Here is an 18813-nt window from a genome sequence, read left to right as displayed (position 1 = left end):
AAAGCTTATGCATATTTTAAGACTGAATATCCCATTTTAGCATTGTCAATGGATCGTCAATCGTACATGTTGTTACGTCATCACGAATTGGCTGTTTGCCAAATATCACAGTTTGCTGTTTGTTCACCGGATGTTCCGATATTTCGAGCTCCACATCAGAGCTGCGAATATTCTTTATACATCGGAAATGATCTGAAAGTAACAGAACTTTGTTCCAAAGAAATTGTAAAGGAATTTTATCCAATCTTTAGAAGAATAGACAAGCAAGGAACATGGGTATTTTCTACACCCTCTACATTGGTATTAGTAGTGAAATGTTCTGCTAAACATAATTGGCATTCATCACCTTCTAATATAAGTAAATTGAATAATGTTGGAATAATAAGATTACCAAATACATGTATAGGATACTTACCTGGAATTATCCTCACTTCACATTTTCACATGAGATCAACTGTCATCACAGGAAGCAGTCCTAAGTTTATTATACCTCCAATTGAAACAATATTTTCCAAGATGGAATTAGAGAAATTACAAGAGAGTATAAATACTACAGAGAATCCTGAGAGGAATAAGGAGAATCCTAAGAAACAAAAAGATGACGATATTAAGGTAGCAGAAAAATCATATGAACAAATGAAGAAAGATTTGGATAGATTATTGAAAGAAAATGAAGATCTTTCAATTTCATACACTCCAACCATTCCAATCACATACATATGGATTATCCTTGGAAGTATAGGAATATTAATTCTACTTATCTGCACATATTATATAGTCAAGCATATCTGTTGGAAACAAAGATTTAAAAGGAGAATAAAGAGAAGGTCACAACAAGACATTCCACTTCAAGAGATTCCTCAAGGAAATAATACAGAAGAAGAGGAACCGGAATTAGTCGAACCAATTGGAAGCTCAACTGAACAAGCTTCAAGCTCAACACAGACAAGGAAGCATGTTGTTCGCACATATAGACTATAATTCCCATTTGATTTTTGAATGATCGATTTTAGCTACATATATCTTTAGTTGTAAGTACCTTTCCTAATAATAACAAAAAGCTTATTTAAAGGAATGTACACCCCACTCGAATTGATAAACTAAAGTGATTGATTAGAATAGAGATAATATTATATAGAATAGTCTAGATTAAGACTTAGAGTAGTATTAAGAGAGAGAGAGACATTAATAGAGATATGTATTTGTTAACATACTACCTTTTAAAATGAACAATACTTTGGTGAAAAGGAACTTTGCCCAAGATGGATTTAAATGACCCTGGAGTCATACAACCTTTAATGAACTCAACCACCTGAACTTTTGTGGTTATGTTAAATGAAATTTTAGCAGAAAAGAAGTGTGTCAACATACAGGAAGAAGACACATTTCAACATTTTGAACTACAAGGTGAACTTTGAACTTTTAGCAGGTGCTTTTTGAAACAAGAAGACATCACCTGATCTTCTAATATACCTGAGATTTGCTACAACTATAAGAAGTCAGCCAACAGAGGTGCTGCCACAAAGACTCTCACACTGGTGACGAACTATGTCCACCTTTACCGTCGATTCCAGACGAAGACACATGTGTTCATTGTGTTTATTTTAGTAATAATATTGATCTAATGAATTGTTTATATTATTATTATTTCCATGTATTTCAATTTTGAATTTAATTTGAAGACTTGTATACTTTTATGATTTATTATGTATTTTATGATATTATAAGATTTTATTTTTTTGTGTAACATAATTTTAGAGAGAGAGTGCAATTCGAACTCATGTATTTCCGTGAAAAAATCATGCCTTCTTTAAATGTAGTGTGATTTTTGAAGATAAGGGAGTAATGTGAAAACCTGAGGGCCCTAGGCCTCATTTATTAAATTTTATTAACTATGTAAAATAATGTCACCAAATAATACTTCGTTTTTGGTGAGAAAACTAGGGTTTTAAACGTGGGAAAAACCACATAACGGATGTCATTTCCTTTCAACAGAAGAGAACATCCTCTGTTTTTCCGTATCTGGTTAAAAATCTCGCTCAGATGGGAAATGGTTACCCCTCATTCATTCCCCTTTCGTCCGTTCTCACGAAAGAGTTACTGGACGATGATTGGTCGAAATTTTTCAATAAAAGGAGAAATTAGTCAGAGTTCGAGGAGTTCTCCGACCGATTTGAAAGTGTCCAGACTCCACATACGTTTCCCTCCAGAAGACCAACGCCCTATACGAATCACTTAAGGCTGGTATACACGGTAAGGAAATCCTCAAAGGATGTGCTTAATAGACGAAAAAAACTCGGATATAACTGGCTGAATCGAACATAGTAATTTACAAAACTTATTAAAATATCTCCCAACGTATAAAGAATTATTTTTATTTAAAAATGGATAGATAGAAAAAAAATCCCGGTTAATCCTCAAAGGATTTCCTTACCGTGTATACCAGCCTTTAGACTAAGTCTCAGGTCTATACGTGGAAATAATACTTTTTGTATTTGTGAACATAGTGATCTCCCATACGAAGAAGTAAATGAATTTGCATACACAGAAGAAGACGACGATATCTGAAACAGGTCGTATGTTTATAATAATCTTGTGAGCTCTCTCTCGATCGCGCATTAGCATAAGTAAAGTTGTAACCGTTAGCTTGTCGTTTAATTGTTGTTGATCATTTGTATCCGTTTGTTTAGATTTATTAAATTATACTTATGTTTTATTATACAAGAATGTCTCCTCATATTTATTCCGGATCAGATCGCATACGCGTGTTTGTCCGCGTGTAAAATAACTGACAAACTGGTGTCGGGAACCTGACGAAGGAAGAAGGTGAATTCGCCTTCACCAACTTCCGCTCTAAATTATAATATAACCATAAAGCCCTCCACACTCGTTCCCTACGACGGGGAAAGGCCGTTCTTTGGACGACTGAAAGCTGGTCTTACCGACTAGTGCCTGTAAGTGTTACTCGAGTACTACTTACTCCGTAACCTTGGCTACTTTCACACTGGTGTAGCAGGAGTGGGGTCTAGAACCTAAAAATTCCCAGTGTACTTTCACAGTGGTGTAGCAGGAGTGGTTCTGATTCGGATTGAGAGACAACTAGTTGATAAGTTAAAATTAAGATAAATTTTAAGTTACCTTTAAGTTAAAATGGATAGAGATAGAGAACCTCCGCAAGCGGCGTTAGCTGGCAATCCAATAACGTTGGGAGGATTGGGAGGAATGATCCCGTTATTACCTGTTTTCTCAGGGGACGCAAAAGGTCCAAAAGTATCCGAATTTTTCGATACGTTAGCGGATGTGACTAAAGTAGCAGCATGGTCGAAGGCACAAACGCTGGCTGTAGCTAAATTAAAATTGACTGGCATTGCTCGGGAATTCGTACGTAAGGATCGGCGAGTAAAAGACGTGGAGGATTATGAGGAATTCAAGAAAATAATGTTAGAACGTTTTGAGAAGGTCCCATACACATATCGAATCCAGAAATTCTACGCGTGCGTCCAGGCTAGAGATGAGGACGTACAGACATACGCCGTACGACTGCAGGCTTTAGCAGAGGAGGTTGAGATTGAACACGAAGGCGCGAACGAAGCCGAAATTGAAGTAATAAGAAGAGTGAAGGAGAAAGAATTAAATGAACGCTTAAAGATCCAATTTTTAAATGGGATAAATATAAAAATTCGTCAACGAGTTATGTCCAGAGAACCGGAAACCTTTGACGAAGCATTAAAAATAGCAATAAATGAAGAGAATATCGAGCTCCTCACTTCCCATCCTAGGGGTCTTTTAAGAGTAATAAAAGAAGAAGAAAGATTAGCAGAAAATAAAGATGATAATTTAAGGGAAACGGAATCTGATCCCGAAAGACAGATGAAAGAAGTAGTTAAGGCTATAGGTGACTTGAACAACCGATTTAATACATTAATAAGACAGTCCCAGGAGAAAGAAGATAAGGGTAGAGGACGAAATACGAAATATTTCCGATCAAAGGAACAAGTTCATAGCGGAAACCGTCCACAAACAGTCGGCTTCGGCCGGAGAGGAGGAAATGATCGGATGCAAAGAAATAATTATCGTGATGATTCAGATAATAGGAATAGACACGAGCCTTCTAGGAATAATCAAGATAATTGGAGAGGGACAGTACGTTATGTCAGAAATCAGCGTACACCAAACCAATATAGAAACCCTCACAGATATAAAAGGAAGGGTCAAGGGAGCGAAAAGGATCCGTATATTTTGGTATATGTAAATAACATCCCCGCGAAATTTAGAATCGACGAGAATCTCGAGACTACCGTCATAGATAAGGGCTTGGCGAAACGATTGGAAGGTAGAGCACCCGTAATCCTTGGAGAAAAGGACAAATTAGATATTCGTCCAGGAAAAACGATTCAGGCATTTGGTGTTGTAATTCCGATATTTAAACTTCGGGGACATAAATTTACCAATACATGTAAAGTAGTGCGTTCGGAGGTCACCTCTCCTTGCATGGGAATAATTGGCCGAGATATAATAGAACAGGAGAATATCGAAATAGATAATCAAAATGGAATGATTATACTGCCTAATGAAAAGGAAGTCCATTTTTGTTCCCCTTACCCCTCGGGAAGAAATTATTTTAAGGGAAAATCGCCGCTAGAAAACACTAAAAGGGAAATAGATTTACGATATCCAGAAATGAGTGTATTGAGGAGTGTTCGAGTGTCTTCCCGCCGAAGGCCCAATAAGAACGAACACATAATGACAAAGAGAAAGACAAAAATAGGGCGTAACAAAATTAAGAAAAAGAAAATTTACGATAATTCTAGTGCGAAAATTATCCAGGAGATTAAAAATAGAAAGAGAGAAGAACCTAAGTTAGAATTTGGAAAGAAATCCTCCAATAAGCTTCAGTTAGAAAATAAAAAGTTAACAAATAAGGTCGATCTAGTGCCTCGTCAAGAAAATACAATAAAGGTAGATAAGGTAGAAACCGGAACTAACTGCAAAACAGGAAAAAGCTGTTTACATGGTCCTACCATTATTGAAATTTATAAATTTATGTGCCTATTGGTGTATTTAATAACTATTGTTACCCGAAGGATTGGAAAGATCGATGATATAAAGGAGGTTCCGGAGATTAAGGAAATTGAATCAGAGGTCAGAGGATTCAAAAGTAAAATACCGATATCATATTTTCCTAAGCATCCCAATTATCCTGTAATGGATCCGGACAAAATTATGAGGGATAAACGAATGGGGAAAACCCAAAACCAATAACAATAGGAAATATATAAATAGGAAATCGCTTATTATCAAGGAAATATTGTCAAATCTATCGCGCACTTTATCGTTGCCATTTCCTTTTCCGATTTGAAAATACAAAAGATAGTACGTGATACTTCAAACAGATGATAAAGGAATACGAAACCTTCGAATTCGCCATCGAATTATTAGTATATCCTTGATTTGAATCATCCCTTCTAAATAGTCGTACGAGAAATATATATAGGAAGTAGATTAAGTATATTAACACTCGAAAAATTTTGCAATTTATAGAGAATTAGAAAAATATTACTTTCCACATTAGTAGATCAAGTTCTTCCTTAGGAAATATCGAAAATGTTGGTTTCCTTAGAAGCAATTTAGAAATAATGTTGAGTAACTCTCAGTGAGATATCTAATTAATAGAGTATATATATATCTTGTGAATTAAATCCTCATGAAAGAAAATAAAGAAAGAATTTTGTTTAGAAAAAGCGAAACTACGTCATAACAAGCGGAATTAGACAGAGCGGAAACGGAAAAAGCCGATTCACATCGATGCCGCATCTCTATAGAATTATAGAAGTTATATTCTATCATTAGTAGAGTGTTTCTTTCTAGAAATATCGAAGGTGTTAGATTTACTTAGTTAAAAATATTATGCAAATAGTTATTTATCAGTTGTTAAACTGGAAATGGGATAAAATTTTTCTTTTAATTGTATTAAGAAGAATGAAAGAGATGTGTGAAAGTTCTGAAGATAAGGGAGTCGACCCTCATCGAAAATTCCTTCGAGAACTTATTAAAAATATATCGATATGATTTAGCATTTGAAATTATTATGAGGAATATAGAATTTGCGATGCAAGAATTTCACACACAAATAATTGAATTAAGAGAAGCTATCGACGTTTTAGAACAAGGAAAATTAAGCTCGTATTTTATCTCAAAGGAAGTGATGTATCGTACGTTACGAGAAATACAACCACAACTTCCGGAAGGTTATTCATTGATAGAGCAAGTCAAAGCTGACACTCTCTTTAAATTTTACCAGTGGATTACTACAGTTGCTATCGCACTTCCAGGAAAATTAAGAATTTTCGCAAAAATGCCATTGAAAACGCCTAGTGGATATTTCGATGCTTACGAAATTTTGGGATTACCTACATATATTCCTGTATTGAAAGCTTATGCATATTTTAAGACTGAATATCCCATTTTAGCATTGTCAATGGATCGTCAATCGTACATGTTGTTACGTCATCACGAATTGGCTGTTTGCCAAATATCACAGTTTGCTGTTTGTTCACCGGACGTTCCGATATTTCGAGCTCCACATCAGAGCTGCGAATATTCTTTATACATCGGAAATGATCAGAAGGTAACAGAACTTTGTTCCAAAGAAATTATAAAGGAATTTTATCCAATTTTTAGAAGAATAGACAAGCAAGGAACATGGGTATTTTCTACACCCTCTACATTAGTATTAGTAGTGAAATGTTCTGCTAAACAAAATAACTTGCATTCATTACCTTCTAATATAAGTAAATTGAATAATGTTGGAATCATAAGATTGCCAAATACATGTATAGGATACTTACCTGGAATTATCCTCACTTCACATTTTCACATGAGATCAACTGTTCACACAAGAAGCAGTCCTAAGTTTATTATACCTCCAATTGAAACAATATTTTCCAAGATGGAATTAGAGAAATTGCAAGAGAGTATAAATACTACAGAAAATCCTAAGAAGAATAAAGAGAATTCTAAGAAACAAACAGATGATGATATTAAGGTAGCAGAAAAATCATACGAGCAAATGAAGAAAGATTTGGATAGATTATTGAAAGAAAATGAAGATCTTTTTATATCAAACACTCCAACAATTCCAATCACATACATATGGATTATCCTTGGAAGTATAGGAATATTAATTCTACTTATCTGCACATATTATATAGTCAAGCATATTTGTTGGAAACGAAGATTTGAGAAGAGGATCAAGGAACTGTCACAACAAGACATTCCACTTCAAGAAATTCCTCAAAGAAATAATGCAGAAGAAGAAGAAACGGAAATAGTCGAACCTGTTGGAAGCTCAACTGAACAAGCTTCAAGCTCAACACAGACAAAGAAGCATTTTGTTCGAACATATCGACTTTAGTTCGACCGTATCGACTTTAATTCAAAATTGCTTTTTGAGATGATAATTTCATTCTTGATTGAAAATTTTTGATTATATAATGATCGATTTTAGTTACATATATCTTTAGTTTGTAAGTACCTTTCCTAATAATAACAAAAAGCTTATTTAAAGGAATGTACACCCCACTCAAATTGATAAACTAAAGTGATTGATTGGAATAGACATAATATTATATAGAATAGTCTAGATATAAGACTTAGAGTAGTATTAAGAGAGAGAGAGACTTTATTAGAGATATGTATTTGTTAAACATATTACCTTTAAAATGAACAATACTTTGGTGAAAAAGAACTTTGCCCAAGATGGATTTAAATGACCCTGGAGTCATACAACCTTTAATGAACTCAACCACCTGAACTTTTGTGGTTATGTTAAATGAAATTTTAGCAGAAAAGGAAGTGTGTCAACATACAGGAAGAAGACACATTATATCATTTTGAACTGCACAGTGAACTTTGAACTGTTAGCAGGTGCTTTTTGAAACAAGAAGACATCACATGATCTTCTAATATACTTGAATTTGTGAAACTATAAGAAGTCAGCCAACAGAGTGTGCTGCCATAGAGACTCTCAGCAACAGAGAGGTGCATTCGAAACAAGTGACGAACTATGTCCACTTTTACCGTCAATTCAAGACGAAGACACCTGTGTTCATTATGTTTATTTTAGTAATACTATTAATCTGATGAATTGTTTATTATATTATTTCCATGTATTTCAATTTTGAATTTAATTTGCAATATTGTATACTTTTATGATTTCAGTATTATGTGTAACGCAATTTTTAGAGAGAGAGAGTGAAATTCGAATTTATGTATTGCAGTGAAAAATCACGCCTTCTTTAATTGTAGTGTGATTTTTGAAGATAAGGGAGATATGTGAGATCCGGAAGGCCCTAGGCCTCATTTAATAATTTTTATTAAATATGCTTAAATAATGTCACCAAATAATACTTCGTTTTGGTGAGAAAAATATTGTTTTAGACGTGGGAAAAACTAGATGACAAATGTTATTTCCTTTCATCGAGGAGAACATCCGCTGTTTTTCCCATATCTGGTTAAAAATCTCGCTCCGATGGGAAATGGTTACCCCTCATTCATCCCCCTCTCATCCGTTCTCACGAAAGAGTTACTATACGATGATTGGACGAAGTTTGGAAATAAAAGGAGAAATTAGTCATAATTCGGGGAGTCCTCCGACCGATTTGAAAGTGTCCAGACTCCACATACGTTTCCTCCTGATGGCCAACGCCCATAACGGAGTCCGATAGACTAAGTCCCGAGTCTACACTTAGAAGAAGTGATATCTTTATATTTTGTGCACGAATTAATCTCCCATACGAAAGGAAGATGAACCCTATCTACAAGGTGTCCTATATCTACAGAAACGAAGACGACAACTAACAGGTCGTATGTTTAGAATCATTTTGTGAGCTCTCTCTCGATCGCGCATTAGCATAGATTTAGTCGTAACCTTTAACTTGTCATATAATCGTTGTTATTGATTTTCTGTATTCGTTGTTTGGATTTATTAAATTTTACTTATGTTTATTATATAAGAATGTCTCCTCAATTCATTCCGAATCAGATCGTTATCGCGTGTTTGTCCGCGCCTCTATAAATTGACAAACTGGTGTCGGGAACCTGACGAAGGAAGAAGGTGAATTCGCCTTCACCAACTTCCGCTCTAAATTATAATATAACCGTAAAGCCCTCCACACTCGTTCCCTACGACGGGGAAAGGCCGTTCTTTGGACGACTGAGAGCTGGTCTTACCGACTAGTGCCTGTAAGTGTTACTCGAGTACTACTTACTCCGTAACCTTGGCAACTTTCACATTAGCTCTTTCTAAAATCTACTAAACTAATAAGATATTTATATAATATAAAAGGCTAAATGTATGAAACAATGGTCAATACTCCAGATTAAAAACATGGTTCGAAAACAACAAAGAATTGTAAATAAGCTAAGCTAACAGAGAGAAAAGTGAAAATCAATTATAGTTAAAGCTCCATATTCATGATCAATGGTTGTAACTTCTTTCCATAAATTTACAATCATATCCACAAAGCCAAAATGTATTTATTCACAGAAGGATCAAGAGAAAGAAAAGAAAACAAATAATTTTTGTTAATCCAAGATAAGAAAAACCATTAAAAATCATTTTAATTATATCAAATCCATTTACTGTAATTCACTAACCATTAAACTAGGCTACTGGATATTCTCTTAGTTTCTTTATATTATTTTATTACTTATCCTTGTGTGAATAATAAATATCGTAGATGTCAGCATTATGTTTTACGTGCAGATTTTAATTAGTTTTTCTTTTATTCTCACAAATCAATAATGTTGTCTAAGTACAAGACAAGTAATTTGCTACTTTATCATATTCTTTGACAAGAAGATACATGTGCACAGTACAATAACTTATTTATCTACCGTTTATCTGCTTCCCTTTAGAAGGTTATTGACCGACGACTGCCATGTGGCAGATTGAGCACCCACACCTACTAGCATCAGTTAATGAAAGAGTGATCAAATTGAATGAAAGGTGCATTAATAGTAAAGACTGTGATACGATATCCTCCGATGGCTGTCGTTGGTTGATAACCCTCTAAAGGGAAGCAGATAAACGATATATAAATACATTATTGTATTATGCGCATGTATCTTCTTGACATAATAATTTTGTTTGTTAATTAATTTGGTATCATATTATTTGATCTTTTTGGTAAACTGATGTCCCTCAAAAGCAAAATTAAAGTGCTAAATCAGGCCTGGCCAACCCACGGCCCGCATGTGGCCCTTCACGTTAAATTGTGTGGCCCACTAAGCGATATTATATATCTATTAAAACTTTTGTTTTCCATTATGTATATACCAAAATAATTAAATAAATTAAAATTTGCATGTGTCATTGTTATAATGCACAAGTGCGAGTATGAACTCTTGATATAACAATAAAATCTTATTCATTTTGTATTTGTTTTACTTTTTTAAAAGCACGTTTGCCTAAATTGTGGCCCACCGTAATGTTACACGTGATCAAAGTGGCCCGTGAAACAATTTGGGTTGGCCAGGCCTGTGCTAAATCATTTGTGCAATGAAATTCAGCAGCTGCAATTGTTTACAACTACAACAAAATCTACCATAAGAAACATTGAATTTTACATTGAAAAAAGTTTAACACGAAGAAATTTGGTAACTGCATTTCTAGAGAATGTTTTTATTTTCTAACCATATATTTTAAAAAATCTCCTGACCTTATTTTTCAATACATTTCTCCCATGGGTGTCTGCAGTGGGAGAAAAGGAGCACTTGTCCCTCCCTGGGATCAAATAGAAAATTCCAGAAATTATAATCATAAAAGTTAATGATATATCTAACCTTACACCCTTGAATATGGGATGCTTTAATACAATATTTTTAGAAAGACTCCCAATAAATTAAATAATTACATTAATAGAGTTTCACTTATCTCCAAGCTTTGCCACCTCCCAGGAAAATTTTCTACAAGCACCATGATTTCTCCATATTCGTAACAATTTTATCGGGATTATCCCAATATATAAAATATTTCTATTATATAGTACAGACCATTTTTCAAATCTGAATGAAATCCATAATAAAAATATACAATCAAATATAATAAATAATAAAATTGTAAGCAAGACTATTTTATTATTTTAAATTAATTAAAATCAATTTTGAGATCAACATATTCGATTTATAAATTAATGAACGACTTTTTAACAAAAGCAATACAATAAACTTGAATGTGTCAAGGCAGTTATTAATTAATTCTTAAATGTATTAGACTTCATCATGTTTCTGTTGTTTATTGTCAAAGAGTCATACTATACGTCAATATCTACAATTGATATCATTGACTTATAATGCTTCGTATTCATTATTCCATTGTTAATGATTATAATTGATAAGTCAGAATAGAATAATAGGTTCAGTCTTAACATAATGCATTCTTTGTTTCATTTTATGTAATAATAATACATTATCCCAATCTATATTAATGTTTTACCTTAAAACAAAACATAAAACCATAAATAGTGATTCCCGAACTACCGAAATCTACAGACATGGCATAAATCGCCTTCAAAACTTAAATTATATTTGCAGATCTCCTATATCTGTATATGTTTATATGTAATGAAGTAAGTAATACACCTTTAATAGTGGAGAAACACTAATGTTTTTGACCCAGTTACAGGTTTTAAGATGACCCATTACTCGGTCAAAAACATTAGTTTTAATAGCCGATAAGGTTGGAGAAAAGTGTATTGACTACTTTATTAAAACCTATAGTGACTAGTTCAACTTTATCAGTTTGTGTGTGGTATATTTGCCAGATTTTCAGAAAAGAAAATTTAAAGTTTTGTAAGAAATAACTCAACTTATTCTTATTTTATACAGACGTGTGATGACAGACTCGGTGTATCCCAGAAAACTACAAAAAAAAAACAAGTTAATGAATTTGGATTTGTGCATTATCGATTAGACTTTCAAGAAACGTTTACGATTTGGCTGCACATCCCACAGGTGTTGTACACCCACATTAATAAAATTTAACATGTTGAAGTGTTGGTGAACTGAAACATAAATCCCCTCTTTTCTTGAAATCTTCCTAATGTGGAATACTATTTTCCCTACCAAGCCCCTTAATTTTATCTGCTGTACATAGAACAATTCACATATATATAATAGGATAAGAATGAATTAGAGGAGAGAACCGAATGCAACCTGCAGGATCAAACGCAATTTGTGCAGGAAGAATAAAGTAATAATTTCATTTGTTAAAGAACAAAGCAGCTATTGGTCACAGCATGACTACCTTTAAGTTGCAATGTTTTTGGTCTTCTTAACCTTCTTCAGAAAGAATCAACTTTACATTTAAAAAAGTATAATGCCAAAATGTATTCTAGAGCCACTTAATTTGAATGCTAACATTTTTATAACAACAAAAACTTTTAAATGCACTTGTCAGACTTCCATTCATAACATTAAACATGTATATAAAATACAGAAAACAAGAATGTAACATAAAACAAATAACTCATAAAATAACTAAAGCATCTTAAAAGACGGCAGTGCTGTGTTAATACTAATGCAGTTATCGAAGGAAAACTATTGTTCTTTAACAAAATTTCATTGCAATTCTATCAGTGCATTTTTAGAAGAAGTAAATATTACTCGATACTTTCTGATTGGTGGCGGCTCAAAGGCAAAACCGATTTTTGTCCCTATACTTCCAGAATGGTTGCTAATGGAGTGCAATTCTAGCATTTGTATGCTTGTATGAACTATTTATAAACAATTTTAAATACATATTTACCGTATTTGGCTTATAATTTTTATTTAGTTTTTTCTTAAAATGAGAAGAAAATAAATAAAAATTTGAATGCTCATTTTGCCACTCTCCATCACCTCACCTGTCGAGCCTGTCCCGTTTCTGATCATTCCATAGATTCTCTCAAATTGGTCTGTGGAATCCACTTTGTGGAAACACTGCTGTATATCATAATATACAATCAAAAGCTGATTCTAAATTGATATTTAATTCAAAATGATAATTAAGAAAACAATGAAAATGCTTATCTTTCAGCTTCATACAATCAATTCACACTTGAACTTACTCTGAGGAATTGATTCTGAGCTCTGTTAATAATATCAATAGTTTGACTTGTTTTCGTGCTACCAACCGAATAATTAACACACAAATTTCAGATTCATTATTCAAAGCAAAATGTTTAGAATAAAGAAAATGTCGACACTGGCATCGACAAATATACACAATTATTTTTATTGTATTAAAAAAGAAATTATAAATTAGATAAATTTCATTGTAGATATAAACAAAACATAATTAATTGTCCATTTTTTATATTGTTAAATTAATATGTTTTTTTGACAATTAAAAAAAAATCTTATGCAATTTTAATTTTTAATTTAAATAATTATAATTATTATTGTTATTTAATAACCACTGGAAATGCAATGCTAACAAGTAAAAAAAATTTTCGTTAGTCCTTTAATTTCTAACGTTTTTGGCTATATTTTATCGACTGTCTTCAACATAAGCTGACAAAACAAATGATGGTTCACTCAAATTAACTTTCATTCGTTTGTAAGTTTCTCCTGAGGAAAGTCTAAAATATGGCCAAAAACGTTAGAAATTAATGTGATTAATGCAATTTAAGGTTTTTTTCGAAGTGTTTTCAATAATTTAATATATTCAATTTGAATTTTTTTTAATAAACTAAGTTAAACATGTCTAAATCAAAAAAAAATATATATATTGAATTATCTGAATGCACACACACATGGCAACCAAACTGTGGCCCACAAACTGCACACAACTCCGTTAGAATCTTATTAATATTCAACTGCTCAAATCTATATATATAAAAGTACATGTCCCGACTGACTGATTCATCATTGCCCTGAGAAAACCGCTGAAACCGAAGAGGTGAAATTTGGTACACAGTTAGCGTACGCAATGAGAATGGACACTAAGAAGAGACTTTTGGAAGTTCCTCTGCGAGAGAAAGAGGGAGAGGTTTACGGCTTAACCTGAGGAACAGCTTCTACTGTACTATTTTAGATGCAATTTTTTGTTTTTGATAGTAATAACTTATTTCCAAATGTACAATATTTACCAAATCATCCAATCATTTACCCGAGCAACGCAAGGCTCATTTGCTTGTTGGATATGCATAAATAAACACTATAAATAGAACAAATATCCAGCAAGAAAAACATGGACACCTATTCAACACAAATGAAAACATTTGCTTTATTGTATTTTTCTTGCTGAATATTGGTTATATTTGTGTAGAGTTTGTTTATTTCTTTATATATATATACACACACACACATTTTTTAATATATATTTTATAGCTTTAAATTAAGGAAATTAGATATATTATGTAAATGGAATTGTTAGTAACAGAAAAATCGAAATTAATCTTAATTTTATAAATAATTAGATCGCCCACTTGCTACGTGCAGCATCTATTGATCTGAAGAACAATTTTAGCAAAAGTTATTAGTTATCGAATATTAGTTATATTAGTTATATATAGAATATTAGCATATATTAGTTATCGAATATTTTTAATGCTTTCATCAAAAATATTTTTCATAACTAATCCGAACAATTTGGTTGTTATTATTTATTTTTTTTTATTTTTATTTAATCATACGACCCTATGGCCATTGGCCTTTTTCAAGGGTCAAAAGAAAAATTAATGATACAGACATTTACCAAGTATACAATCAACAAAACAACAAAAATGAACAGAAAGGAAAAATACAATAACATCAAAACAAAAAAAATTAAATATTAAATTAACTCCTTCAAATGCTAATAAATTAATTTATATATTTTAGTTTTACTATAAATTTTACTCGCTACATTTTATAGCAGGATAGTTATAAAAACTTAACTTTTAGTATTCTATAAATGAATAGGAAGTAACACGATAAAGCATTAAGATCCTCTTAAAGATAGAAGGTCCAAGGGCATATTGCACGACCCAAATCATTTGTAATGCATCCGAATTATCCACGCGATGAAACATGACTTAATGAAAATTAGTAGAGACTAGAGAAGTAAAGGGAAAAAAAAATAAAAATAAAAAAGCAAAAACAAAAGACCTTGATTTAGTAACTATTCTCAGAATAAAAACTGCACATCTTAGTTTCACTATAATGAAACTGAAGGTCATCCATTTTAAACACCGTGCGTATTGTATATAAACAGTTAATTCTCAATATTAATTACGTAAAATATTTAATATAAATCCATTTAATTGTATTAACTATATAAACAGTTTAATATGCATATTAACTCGATTATAAAATTAAAATTTTTATATTATCCAATGTACGGAAATTTAAATTATTTAAAATCGAATATTTGACTATAATAGTCATAAATATATTTTTTAGAAATGGTAAATGCTTACAAACAAATATAAAAATGAATTTTGAAACCTCTCTTTGTTCCATGCTAAAACAAAATCACATGTTGTAACAATTTAAATTAAACTAATTAAATATTCGTAGCATATAATCAATTTGCATATGTTTACTATTGCCTTTTCAGACAATACGTTTAAAAGAAGTACTCCGAATGTCAATTAAATTGGTATTTAATAAATAACTAAATGATATAATGCACATTCTTTCGCTGTTAAACTATCAGTGTTTGTTTATTTTAATTATTTTCAACACGTTTATCAGCTTGTCAAATAAAAAAAATTATCAATTAAATCAAAATAAAATATTTAAATATTAGTGATCTTTGACTAAGCTCGTTTCCAAAGCCTGGCTAGGTTAGCACCGGACCAACTAACGTCACACAATAACTAAAAGTGCATAAACGGTATCCTAAATCGGTAAATTACACCTCCCGTGTCTGTAAAGTACTATAAACTGCTTGAAATTTAAATTAGACACGTATTAAACATGTACCAAAGTTTACATCTGTGGTCATTCGACAAATGAGCCGACGGTCGAGAGAATTTCAAGTGCCTCTTTTACATCCGAAGTAAAAGAGGTATCGGGCCGTCGGGTGCCAGAAAAGTCGCCAGAGAATCTATACATCTAGATTAATTAAACATATAACTTTTGTTTAATAATTTTGTAATTAAATGTAAAAAATTAGAAAATATTACAAATCAAAATTTTACTTTTAAGATACATTAGTTTAGTAATAATTATTTCACTGCTGAACTAATACTTTGTAATCATTTCGTTGTTATCTCGTTTGGATTGATCTGTTATCTGTTGTGTTTATAAAACATTTAACTGCTCGTGTTTGTTTATACCAGAGAGAAATTAAAAATTAAACAATTCAGGACCAATTTTATGAACAACAAAAGAAGGCAATTAATTTTTTATAGCATAACTATGAATAAAATATGGGATATAATAGTTTATACAATTTATTTAAAGGAAAGTTTTATTAATAATATCAAAATAAGCTTTGTAAAAAAATGATTAAGTGACATCTAAATGGAAAAAAGAAATTTAATCATTGCTTTCGCTTTCATAAAAAAATCAAATATTTCCGTCAATCTAATCAACGTGTTTTATATACAATATATAATTTGAATATATTCTGCTAAATTAATTTCATAAATGACATTCACATTACTTCATACTATTTCTGTATCATTTCGTAAAACACTTATTTCTTCTGCAATGATATTACGTCGATACCATTTAAGATCGGATGTATCTTTCAATCTATTAATATTTGTAAAAACATTCGTTGAACTCAATGTAAATTCAAATTTTAAGAAACTAAATAGTTCAGTCTCGAAAAGGGGTAATATCTATAAATGTTCCAATGATACAAACAATAAAAATCGAGTAAAACACTGATAATAAGTTAATGTCTATTGTTACATATTATCAGCAATTATTACAAATATCAATGCAATATTCCGGCTGTTATATGCATGTAATTTTTTAATATATATACTTATATATAAGTAGACCTTGTAAAATCAAATATATATGTACAGATTGTCCGAAGAGTTATTGTGCAATNCTTTGGAATTTAAATATTAGAATTAAACTTAAGCAGTTCTTTCCAGTCATATGATGATGATGAATATGATGATGATGATGATGATGATGATAAAGAAATTGTAATTTCAACCAAAATAATTGCAAGTGTATTTCTATTTATGTAATTAAAAAAAACAGGATCAAATTTACAATTTCACTTCCTGTAAAAAAAATAAATATATAATTAAAAAAAAAACAAAAATAATAATAAATAATGGAACTCGTGGTAAATAATTCGAATGTAATTGACAAATTAACCGATTATGACGTCGTAGATTACGTAAGCGATCGTTTTGCACGAGAATATTTCAATTTGTCGAATCTGTCATTCTTTAGCAAGAGAGAAAATAGGAAAATAAATCTTGCCTTTGTAATGGACTCTCAAATTATTCTGCGATAAACCGATGTACGTGAATTTATCTTTGGGGCTCCAGGAACGTGGTAGAGGAGTTTCTTCTTCATTAACTAACGGATATAATAATTTTAAGCGATCCACTTGTTGTTGTGACGAGTTGTGTACTCTGCTAGCTCCACAACAGTGATTCATTGTCGCCATTTTTGTTACCTCGTTGCCCGGATATAGCCAATGACGTCAGCTTGCAAATTGCCGAATCACCCTGATGCTGAAGGCCATTCACCATCCGACAGACGAGTCGCCCTCTGGCAAGAAATACTATAACCAATTGAAATAAGTAGACCTTGTAAAATCAAATATATATGTACAGATTGTCCGAAGAGTTATTGTGCAATGAGAAATTTGTTATGACATTAAAGTTATACATACAGTTTCTCATACAACTTACAGGTCTCATATGCAAGACTGTACATATAATTTTAATATTATTGCAAATTCTCATTGCACAGTAACTTTTTGGACGCCCCATATGTACAGTACATGCAAAATGCTGATAATATATCCCAAAATAATGCAATTTTAGCATTAATTTTTATCTCTGTTTATATGTACGTACAATATATTCTTAATTATTCATGTTCAGATTATCCTTAAACTATTGAAAACTGTTAATTAATGATTATAAAAATAAGAAATAATGAGTGTGAACAAAATCCTCAATACAGTAATCATGCATTTATGACTTTGCATGTCACTACTAAACCTGTAATTAATAAAATAAAAACAACAACAGATGCCAAATACTAATAATAAAAGATATTTCACACAATTGTCTATCATGAGTACTTTTGACAGTATATAACTGCCTTCTTTGTTACTTTGCTTGAAGAGGACAATTATATACTGTCGAAAGTATTCGTATATTTGTACTCTACTATGTAATTTGTAAATCAATTACAGTTACACTTTTTTTTTTCCTTGGTAGTTCTTCAATAAATATTGTATAGTAGGTACTTCAGATTGTCCAGATTTCTTAATTATCTTGCACTGCCTCTCACTATTAGTACAAATAATCAAGCATAAACTATATATAGGGTGTTAAAAAAGCATTTATGTGACAGATTATTTACTCAGTATAGTGTATACTAACTCTTAGAAAACATAGATTGAAAACTAAATTATTTCCAAAATAAATAATCCAACAAAAAACCCAGAATTTTTTAAAGACTTTGCGATTCTGTAAGATGCCAACAGTGCATAGAAATGGGAGGAAGACACACGAAACACCTGTAAATATCTAGGTAAAAATTTGGCAGGATTATCCTCTTTGTGCACAATGCGTGCAACATATAGAAGCCAATAATTCGGTCCATATAAATGCCGAATTCTTTTTTTAAACATGG

The 18813-nt window shown here is 31.7% G+C and overlaps 1 protein-coding gene across 2 annotated transcripts in view; it reads right to left on the bottom strand.

Annotated features, from left to right (window-relative positions):
- LOC111640615 (ran-binding protein 9-like) overlaps window positions 1-17725 on the bottom strand; it is a 72645-nt gene extending 54920 nt beyond the window's left edge. For both annotated transcript variants that reach the window (XM_023386650.1, XM_023386651.1), the window contains exon 1: window positions 17422-17725. In XM_023386650.1, coding sequence (XP_023242418.1) covers window positions 17422-17611 — 190 coding nt within the window. In that variant the 5' untranslated portion in view covers window positions 17612-17725. The remainder of the gene's footprint in view (window positions 1-17421) is intronic.
- Between the last annotated feature and the right edge of the window lie 1088 nt (window positions 17726-18813).

Source organism: Centruroides sculpturatus, unplaced genomic scaffold (assembly GCF_000671375.1).
Source record: "Centruroides sculpturatus isolate CEXI.00-Female unplaced genomic scaffold, Cexi_2.0 scaffold1393, whole genome shotgun sequence".
Lineage (NCBI taxonomy): Eukaryota > Metazoa > Arthropoda > Arachnida > Scorpiones > Buthidae > Centruroides > Centruroides sculpturatus.
This window is presented reverse-complemented; position numbering and strand designations above follow the sequence as displayed.